The 10727-nt window shown below is 56.7% G+C and overlaps 1 protein-coding gene across 1 annotated transcript; it reads right to left on the bottom strand.

The window, feature by feature from the left end:
• Positions 1–1205: 1205 nt before the first annotated feature.
• LOC144279113 (selenide, water dikinase 2) lies at positions 1206–9639 on the bottom strand. The gene is made up of 8 exons (XM_077840562.1): positions 9305–9639; positions 8549–8652; positions 8069–8176; positions 4456–4610; positions 3806–3896; positions 3443–3542; positions 2855–3067; positions 1206–2164 (listed from the first exon to the last, which is right to left on the bottom strand). Exons 2-8 carry the CDS (start codon positions 8642–8644, stop codon positions 1935–1937), a joined length of 993 nt encoding a protein of 330 aa, XP_077696688.1. The 5' UTR covers positions 8645–8652; positions 9305–9639; the 3' UTR covers positions 1206–1934.
• Between the last annotated feature and the right edge of the window lie 1088 nt (positions 9640–10727).

The raw sequence follows: 10727 nt of genomic DNA on the forward strand, positions 1-10727 counted from the left end.
CTCAATTTGAATAGATACTTGGCAAGAAGGGGAAACAGAGCAGGGAAGGGACTTGTCTATGATCTCACACCAGCTGATTGGCAGATGTGGGAACCAAACTCCCCCTTCCCTCTAACCCACCAGAACCCCACCCCCCACTTCCAGAGCCAGGGAGAGAACCCAGGACTCCTGGTTCTCAGTCCCCTACTCCCCCAGCCCAGTGGTTCTCAACCTATTTTCATTTGCAGACCCCTAAAAAATTTACAAAAATAAAAAAGTGATTCCACCTTTGAATGGAGGTGCGGAAACCCCCAGGGGTCCACAGAACACAGGTTGAGAATTACTGCACTAGACCCCACTCCCTTCCCAGAGCCGTGCATAGAACCCAGGAGTCCTGGCTATCAGTCCCAGGCTGAATTCAGGCAGAACCAGAGGCCAGTATGGGAGAACGCTAGGGTAATTTCTTCTCCCAGCTCCAGCAGCACCAACCTCCCTCACGGACACCAGGTGGCACCACCACCTGGCCCGAACAGACCAGCCAACTATCTCCATCCCCCTGCCCCCAACACTGCCCTCCATGATCCTGATGGCTAGGCCATTCCCCTGGGGCGGCAGGGCCAGACTCCTGGGTTCAGTGATCATTTGAGGGGTTTCCTCTCTCCCCTCCTCCAGCCCTTTCCCATTAACCATTTTGCAAAGTGCACTGAAAAGGCCAAAACAAGGAGCATCCCATAAAATCACGTGACAGCCCCAGGCCCTCCTTACCCTTTGCTTTCCTAGCTGGCCTGATCACACCCCACCCCAACCCACAGACCCACTCACTGCATGCTCCCCTCCCACCTTTGCGCACACAAGCCCCTTGGGCATTCTCACCTGCACTCAGTGTTCCTGGCTGTATGATCTTGTATTGAAATACGTTGTTTGAATGGCCCCATCTTACCAAGCTAGGGCCAGATCATTCTTTATGGCTGCCCTATCCTCCTCATTGACCACTCCGTGAATCTTTGCATCATCTGCAAACGTTAGCAGCAGTGATTCTACATTAACTTCGATACCGGATACATCTATTGGCTGACATTCAGCCCCCACCCTTCCTGCACCATCCCATCCCACTCTGATCGTGCCAATTGTGAAGTGCCTTCGTTGCAGGCCGTCTGTAGTTTCTCCTTGAACTGAGGTGCAGTGTGCGTCCAGCCCCCCCATTGCGGATTGACCACCACAGCACATATAGAAATTGGTATTTATTGAATCAATCATCAGGAATTTACAACCCAAGAAGCAATCCACCTGGCTGAGCTGGTGCCCTGCCCTCTGGGGGTCCTCGACTCCTCCTAGCCCCAGGGTGGGTTTAAGAGGAAGAGCTTCATTAAAGAGAGGAAGGGCACATGCCCAGCCACATGGCTTATACCAACCCTCCCAGCCTTTATACCAGCTGCTCAGTCTGAACAAAGGCTGGGGGAGCCTGAGAGGTCGTTGAAATATTCCAATAAATAATTCTAGACAGAAACTACCTGCTGTTCTGCATCACCTGCATTTATCCTTAATAAATAATTAATTCATTTCATCTGCAGGAACCAATTAGCCACATTAACCCCCTGAATCAGCCTGTGGGGAAGGCAGCATCACCGGACACTCAGCTCAGGCACAGTCTGGAAGGGCCTTGCCTCGGCCACCTTGACCTTGGGAAGGGGAGCCGTTTGATCACGGTGCTGCTCTGAGTTGGGGAGGAAGATCAGCACCTGCTGCACCGTGAGAGAAGCACAGCTCTCAAGGGAAGGATGGTATAGAGCAGTCCTGCCAAAGTGCAGGAGACTGGACTAGATGACCTCTCGAGGGCTCTTCCAGTCCTATGATTCTGTGATTCTCATTCCCAAAGCCAAGACACCCAGCCAGCCCTGCTGCCCTGTATCTGTGGCAGAGGCCTATAGTGTCCAAAGGAAGGAAGATCTGCCATCTCACGAGGCCGCTTCAGGGCTGGCACTTGAGTTGTTCTCCTGGGGGGAGGCCGTGGCACCCCGGGGCGTCACTTCGATGATGCGCGGCTTGTCGATGATGCGCGCAGTCTGGTTCCCCTTCTCCACGATGCCAATGATCCAGGCCTGGTGCCCCTCCCCGTATTTGGGAGACTTGATTTCAGCACAGAAGCGGGCGGCCTGCTCCCGGGGCAAGCAGATTAGCAGCCCCCCTGCAAAGAGGGACAGGGCTACTCAGTCCCCATTGTGGGGGGAGGGGTGTCAATTCGCCCTCAAGCCTCACTGCCATGTAGACAGTCAGCAGCAGTCGTGGGGGGAAGGTTGCTATTGGCGCCGCAAGCCTTCTGCCATGGGCCAATCAGAGCAGCTCAGAAAGGGGTGAAAGCTCTTCTCTGCCCCACACAGTTAGCTTGTGGGGAGATGCCACCAGAGTCCCGCTGCCCAGCCGCTAGCTAGAGCCAGTGCACACGCAGTGGCCTGGGGTGACGTGCAGGGATTAGCATTTCTCTCCTTGCCCTGGGCAGGGACTACAAGGCAGGATGACTAAGGCCTGGCAGCCAGCCCAGGAGAGTGGAGTCGATAAATACTGAAACAAAATGGTATCAGATTCCACTCTGCCAGGTTAACCCAGTGAGTCTCTCCCTCTCTCCTGTCACACCAGGCCCCACCATTTGGTCACTGACTGTCTTACGCGAAGCCCCGGTGCCAATCCCATGTTGTCTTGCCCCAGCTTCATCTCAGAGGCATCAAGCTTCTGAGCCACAAACCGTCCCAGCTGCCTCCCCTGAAATCCCCAGGGAACTGGCCAGGCCTGATGATATGAGACAGCCATCCTCACCTGCCTGTGGGTAGGTGAATTAGGAGGCACCTCTAATTCAGGTGACCCTGGCTCCCCGCCCTACCTGATGTCTCCGGGGACGTCCCCTGCAGCAGCCCAAAACGATTCCCGCAGGCCTTGCTGATGGCAGCCATCTTGGCGATGATAGGCAGGTTGTGGATGACAAAAGAGACCTCGCTGCGCTGCTGCTTGGCCAGGTTTTGTGCGTGGCCCAGGATCCCAAAGCCCGTGATGTCGGTGGCAGCATGAGCATTGAAAGTGTGCATCAAACTGGCAGCTGTGGCGGGGAAGGAGAGGCACTTACGGGCCGGTCAGGAAGGAGCTAACTCCATGACAAGGGGGTGGATTCCAAAAGGGACTTTATGCACCTCTCACTTGCCAGGGCTTCGTTTCTTTCTCTTTTGGGAGATTAATGCCAGGAGAGGAGGGGTGCTCCCCTGAAGACGCCCTGCCAAGCACAGATCTCATGTCGTGCTGCTTAGTTTAACCTATGAGCTCACAAGCCAAGAGGCTCTGGCTGCTCCCTGACTACTAGCTCCAGACACTGAGGCAGGAAGCAAGTCCTGTTGCCACAAGCCCAGTCAGGCTACTGCTGGGAGCTGCAGAACAGAGCAGCCTATGCTCCTCACCAACTACATGTCCAGGTGCCTACCTGTCCTGTTCAGCATGGCCATACTAAACATGGCTTCCTGGTAGGCCAGCTCCACGTCCTCTTTGGACACCACCAGCTTAATCTTATTCCACCTCTCAGGCTGGAAAAGAAACAGGAGAGGGTAAGAGGCACCCAGGCCTGCCCCCCCTTCCCCCGCTACCCCCAGGGGCTCAGTCTCCTCCAAACCCTGCGGAGGGTCCCAAAGCAAGGCCTGTTGCCCATCTTGTGGATGTTCTACCGCCTGGGCCCGAGGATCTATGGGGGCTCTCCCATGGCAGCTCCTCAATCCCGACTCCCTCACCTCCCCCAACTGCAAGATGTGCACACATAACAGGGCAACAATAGCAGCAGGTGAATACGTACATTATCCAGCCACTGGTGAGCGTTGACAGCCACCTGCGTGCCCAGCGGCTTGGTCAGCACCAGCACATCTCCGGGAACTGCACTGTCTGGCCTGAAACGGATACACCCGTGAACTGTGCACACCCAGGTGAGTCATTCCTGGCTATGCCCTCCAGCCACTGCTTCTACCAATACTGACTGAAGAGCGTGGCTTTTCCATGCTGACCAAAGAACTCTCGAATGCCGTATTCTGGGTGACTAACTAACTCTACCTCCCTGCATCACTACTCGCTGATTGCATTGCTCCCTGAAGGTGCAGAAATCTCTCCAGGAGACTGAATTAAGGTGGGCTCACTGTAAGAGACCACAGTGAGATATAAGGAAGCTGGAACCTGAAAACCCAAACTGAGTCAGAGAGCTGCCGCGCTCATCCTTGTAAAAAGCATGGTCCCTCGGGGTCTGGTTCCAGGGAATTGTGTAGTGGCTAGCACGCAGCCCAGACCACAGAAATGTGGGACCCCTGCATACTTCCTCCCTCCCACCACTCCAGGAGCTGTGCATGCCTTAGGCTATCCTGCCCACTGGAGGCTTCTGGCACCTCAGGCTGCCCCTTGCCCTTTAACCCTGGTACTAACTGTACAGCTCCTGGGGCCTCACTGCTCCTCACTCACATGATAAATTCGTTGGGCTGGCACACCACAGTAGCAACACCCCCGACAATGATCCAAGGATTCAACACAGTCTGCCCGCCTGTCACTGATGTCCCACCATCCTCTGCGGCATCCCGGAAGCCTTTGATCATCAGTGGCATAATCTTTTCACGCTCCTGGGGAGGTGAGAACACATGTCAGGAAACAGCTGGTGGGCTGGCTACTGGCAGCTCAGGGGACCTGTATGTAAGGAGGGCAGGGTGTGCCTTAGGGAAGCCAGGACTGAGAGGCACCAGCAGGGAGAGAGCAGCTGAGGACCAGGATCTGGGATCTGCCAACACTTCCGAATTCTGAGAAAGTGGATTAGTAGGAGGAATAGAAAAGGACGACAACATGCAACAGGGCCCGACAGACTGACACTGCAGGTGACCTCACACCTACAGCCAAAGGTCACATATCAGATTTTAATCAGCTCCACTCAGGAAGATCAGAAGGACTTGAAATGCTGGAAAACATGCCAGGACAGCAGGGCATTCGACCAGAGCAAGGCTGGGAAGGCGAGGAGGCATCCTCAGAATGAAGGGACAATAATCATTCTCTGCAGCATGGAGCCTCCCGACAGCACACTTGAACAAACAGTGCTTTGTGGAGATGCTGACATAGTTCAGTGTCCTATCAGGATGAAGGTAACTCCTTTGACGAGAACCAAGTTGTTGACTGGGGCTTGACAAATGGGTCTAGGGGCACAGAGTACCGACCCCCTGGGGCACTGACTGCTGACAGCTGGTCACTGACAAGATGACCAGAGGGGAAATTAAAGTTACACCACTACCCCGATATAACGTGGTCCTTGGGAGACAAAAAAAATCTCACCACATTATATCGAACTTGCTTTGGCCCCCCAGTTTCTTGTTCCCTAATCGCCCCCAGGACCCCACCCCCTACCCAACCTCCCTGCCCCCTGACTGCTCCGACCCCTATCCACACCCCCCGCCGCCTGACAGGCACTCACTGGCAGCGGCGGGAAGTGGAGCAACGCGGCCCCAGCCCACTCCACTCCACCACCTCCCAGCCGCAGCACTCCACTTCCCACCACTGGTGAGTGCAAGGAGGTTGGGGAAAGGACAGCCCCCATACTCACCTGTGGCAGGAAGCGGAGCGCTGTGGCTGGGAGCTGGCGGAGTAGAGTGCGCTGGGGCCACGTTGCTCCACTTCCCGCCGCTGCCGGTGAGTGCTTGTCAGGGGGCGGGGGGTGTGGATAGGGGTTGGAGCAGGGAGGTTGGGTAGGGGTTGGTGAAAGGATGCCCTCCGCACTCAGCGGCGGCGGGAAGTGGAGCAGCCCAGCCCCAGTCCGCTCCGCTTTCCTTGCCCCAGCCATGTTGTTGGGGGCAAGGTTGGGGAAAGGTCCTACACTCACCTGCAGCGGGAAGCGGAGCGCCACGGCTGGGAGCTGGCGGAGTGGAGCGGGCTGCTCCACTTCCGCCACTGCCGGTGAGTGCGGAGGGGATCCCTTCCCCCAAGCGACACATCTGGGGCCGGGGCGAGGGAAGCAGAGCGGGCTGCTCCCGGCCCCCCCGCAAATCTCCTGAGCCACTCTGGGACTGCGGGGCCTCCAAAAGTGCCCCGCCATAGCTCCTGCCCCCCAGACCCTGGCGGGGGGAACCCCTGACCACCCCTGAGACCCTCTGCCCCTTATCCAACCCCTCGGCCCTGGCCCAGCACGCTTAACACACTGCTCAGAGCAGCGTATCAAAGCTTTACTGCGTTATATGTGAACCCGCATTATATCGGGTCGTATTATATCGGAATAGAGGTGTATTTGCTTTACTGCTCAGTATAACAAGAGCCTCCTCACTGACCTGTGCCAAGTACTGGGGGATGAGAGAGAGACACTATAGCATGGGCCACATCATGTGGACTCTTTTCTTCGATTAACTCCCCCAACACTTTGTTAATGTCGAGTCCAAGCTGCCCAGCGCTGCTGGCTACAGCTTCTGGAAACCAGGAAATACAAAGGTACCTGGTACTCCCACAACACAATCTTAAGCCTTCTCCCCCCACCCACAGCAGGCAATAGCCACAGGGAACGGTTAAAGTAAGAGAGGGAGCCATAATAGGCAGACATTAAAAACCTGCCACTGTTTGTGCTGTGTTCCAGATTTGAATTTAAGCATTTTCCTGCACTCCACCTGCAATCCTGTGTGAGACATAGCTGTACTGAGTGGTGGGTGAATCAGCTGGAGCAAGTTGGCAGAGCTGTCACCATGCTATGAGAACAGCTGCATATGAACTTTGAGGAATGCCTCAGTTCAGTGCTGAATTCTGCAGGCTGAGTCAGAAGAGGTGCATGAGGGTGTCCTCTTCCTCCCATCCCACAGGGATGATCAGCCTGGGGGCATACACTACTGTGGTCTCCAGGGCTTAGTGAGGGATAGATGAAATCAATGTCTCAGATGGAATCCTCACTGCAGGAGTGAAGGGGTGGCAGCAAACAGCAAATATGGGATTGTTTGGGTGGCATTGGCTCCGCCTCTCAGTGTAAGGCGAGGCAGGCAGCACCTGTTCAATACACCAGACCTAAACCTGACCTTTGTCCTAGCAAAGAGGTGGCATTGGACTTTACCGTGCTCTGTGATATCTAGAGTGCCAGAATGTGTGTTCTTGGCATGCTGGGACATGGTAGAGTTAAGGCTGTGTTGTGAGGGCGGCCTGTACCTTCACTTTCCACTTCTGGGATTTCAGTTTAGCCAATCTCCATGTTCTGGAAGGGCATGAGACACCACTGGACAACCTTTGTTCTGCATTAACAAACTGTTGGGGGCAGTTAATTTCCTTGTTTTGGTTTTCTTTAAATAATTTCTCAGCATGCCCACGTACTAGTCCTGCTCTCCCCTTTCACTGTCTGCATGATAGTCCCTTCGCTACGCCGGTATCATCTCACCTCCTAAGTCTCCGCCTGTCCCATGCAGCCTTGTTCTCTCCCCTCAGCTCTCAGGTTGCAGAGTTGAAGAGAGAAAGCAGGACCAGTGCAGGGACTAGTATAAAGTCAGTGGGGAGTCTGAACCCCACTCAATGGTCTCAGGCAAAAGCACACAGACACAAGTGTTAGCCTTGGACCGATGGAGACAGGAGGTGCTGCCCAGTTAGGCCACTAAGATGCCAGGAGACACCCTGTAGCCTGCCAGGAAGCTTCCTATCTGGGTAACTGGGAAAGAGAGACAGAGGGAGGGCCTGGACCCAACCATGTCCGAGAGCTGAGTCTGGATCAGACCAATGAGAGGGCTCAGTCTCTGCCTTCCCCAGCACTAGGGTATTTCAGGGGCCCTAGATGGAAAGTCAGGGCTCTGGTAGGGAGACAAGGACCTCCCGCACCATCTCCCTGGATTGTAACTCAGTGCCTGGAAATCTTAGTTGTGCTTTACAGAGCAGAGGAACTATCAGGCTGCCAGCTCTGGGGCAGCAGCTGCTTCATTCTCTATAAACCTGCAGTACTTCCAACTCTCCTGTCACAGAACATCCAACATACCCCCACACCAGCAGTGTAGAGACACGCTGAGCCTACCCATACCAGCTGTGAAGGTCAGTGACCACAGCACATAGGTAGACCCTTCTCTCCAACATCCCATCCCCTCACCTCATCTGTCATTTTCTGGCTGACGCTCAGCAGCATCAGCATGTTATCGCACTCGGTGATGCCCATGGCGTAGAGATCACTCAGCACATTGGCACATGCGATGCGGCCCTAGAACATAGGAGCGTGAGGGTCACCCATAGGACCTACTTTCCATGCCTCAGGCTCTGAGCCTGAGAGCCCATACCCCATTCTCCTGGGCTCTGAGACTCAAGGTGTGCCCCCCTCCTTGGGCCCATCTCCTGCGCTGTGGCTCTGCACCACAGAGCATGTCCCCTGCAGGGGGCCCATTTCCCATGCTCTGAGTCAGAGAGCATCCCCTACCCATGCCCCCCCATGGGCTTTGATCTCACTAGCACATCCCCCATGAAGATGGCACGCCCACAACAGTCGCCTTCCACCAGCCATCACAAGCGCAGTCTCTGGCTCTGGCATTACTTGTTCCCTTCTCCTGCCCACTCTGGAACCCACCCCTACTCATACCATCATGTAGGGATCCTCAACCAGTGGGTAGAAGAAGTCTGTGGTCTGTACAAGGGAGAGACCCCCATGCCTGAGGGGGATGACGCAGGAGTCCATCCCTATGCCTATGAGCAGGAGATGGAGACTTTCACATCAGCAACGGCCCTCTACCCCACTACCCTACCCATAATCCCCATTCCTCACAGATGTCCCGACACCTGGAGCCTTTATCCCTCCACTGCCACAGGCCCCACAGCCAATTCAACCCCCTCCTACCTCACCCACAATCCCCATCCATCCAAAACCACTGCCCCAACCCTCCACTGCCACCTTGAATCCCTCTAAGCTGCCACCTCAACCTCCGCCCACAACTCTTATCCCTCAGCTCCCAGACCCTACTACCACCCCCTGCCTCTACAACCCTCAACCCACACTTCCCCCACAGCCCCAACCCCCTCGTTTTGTTGCCACCCAACAGCACCTTTTCCCTCACCCACAGCCCCCCTGCTCCCTCTACACCATCACTCCCCCATGGCTGCAGAGTCCCCACCACTCCTGCTCACAGCCCCTCCCCATTGCCCCTCCCACTGGTCACAGGCCCCACTCCAAACCCAGCCCCCCGCTGCCCCCAACCCATCCCTCTCGCCCACAGCCCCCTCACCATTCCGACAGGCCCCAGTGCCCCCCTCTAGCCACAGCCCTGTGTTTCCCCGACCCCATTGCTCCCCATGCAACGCCCCGCCCCCACACTCCGTGCTGCTGCCCCCCCGCGCTCACCCAGCGAGGGCCCCCCGGCCTCGGGCCCCCCCGTCTCGAGCCCGGCCGCCGCCAGCCCCGCGCGCGGCCCCCCCAGTCCCGCCAGGAGCCTGAGCAGCGTCTCCTGCGGGACTTTGCAGCCTCAGCCGCGCAGCTCCCCGAAGCCCGTGAGCCGCCAGCCCGGAGCCAGGCCCAGCGCCTCGGGCTCGAAGGGCCGGTAGCCGGGCGGGCCAGGGCCCGTGGCCGAGGGGGAGCCGGACAGCGTCGCCATCTTGGAGCGAGGAGCGCGGCAGGAAGGCGGCTCCTGCGCGAGCGGCAGACCTGGCTCCGACACGTCCCGCGAGAGCTGGGCACAGCTGGGTCATGGCGGAGAGACCGCGAGACCTGGGCGGGGTGAGAACGAGAAAATCCCGCCACTCAGGGGATCCCGCGAGAGGCGCCGGAAACTGAATCCCGCGGGCTGGGTGGGGCCCTGGCAGGGGGGACCCCGCGCAGCGCCAGTAGGCTGCGGCCGGCGCCTCCGCGCTATGGGGGCGGGGCACGGCCGGGAACGGAAAATCCCGCGAGAACTGGGAGGCGGTGTTGAGGTGAGGGTTTAGGTTCAGGGGAAGGGTCAGGGTCAGGATCAGAGTAAGAGGGTGAGGGTGAGGGGTCGGGTGGGGTTGGGTTAGGGTAGGAGGAGAGTCAGAGGAACGGTTAGGGGTGAGGGTAGGGTAAGGGTTAGGGTCTGGGGTTAGGGTTAGGGGTTAGGTTTAGGGGTTAGGGTTTAGGGTGAGGGGTTAGGGTTAGGGTCAAGGTTAGGTTAGGGGTCGGGTTTAGGGTGAGGGGTTAGGGTTTAGGGTTAGGGTTTAGGGTGAGAGTAGGGGTTGGGGTTAGGGTACGGTTAGGGTTGGGTTAGGGTCAGGGTCTAGGGTGAGGGTAGGGGTTAGGGTTAAGGGTTTAGGGGTAGGGTTTAGGGGTAAGGGTTAGGGTAGGGTTAGGTTTAGGGGTGGGGTTGGGTTGGGGTAGGGTGAGGGTGTGGGTCTAGGGTTAGGGTGAGGGTTAGGGTGAGGGTGTGGGTCTAGGGTTAGGGTTGGGTTAGGGTTAGGTTGGGGTTGGGTTAGGGTGAGGGTGAGGGGGTAGGGTTATGGTTAGTGTTAGATTAGGGTGAGGGAGTGGGTCTAGGGTTAGGGTTGGGTTAGGGTTAGGTTGGGGTTGGGTTAGGGTGAGGGCTTAAGGGTCAGGGGTTAGGGTGAGGTTGGGTTTAGGGTTGGGTAAGGGTGAGGGTGTGGGTCTAGGGTTAGGGTTAGGTTAGGTTTAGGGTTAGGTTAGTGTTAGGGGTTAGGGTTGGGTTACGGTTTAGGGTTAGGGTTTAGGGTTAGAGTTTAGGGTTTAATGTTAGGGTTAGGGGTTAGGGTCAGGATTTAGGTTTAGGGATAGGGTTAGGGTAGGGTTAGGGTTAGGA

The sequence above is a fragment of the Eretmochelys imbricata genome, chromosome 23, assembly GCF_965152235.1.
Source record: "Eretmochelys imbricata isolate rEreImb1 chromosome 23, rEreImb1.hap1, whole genome shotgun sequence".
Classification (NCBI taxonomy): Eukaryota; Metazoa; Chordata; order Testudines; family Cheloniidae; genus Eretmochelys; species Eretmochelys imbricata.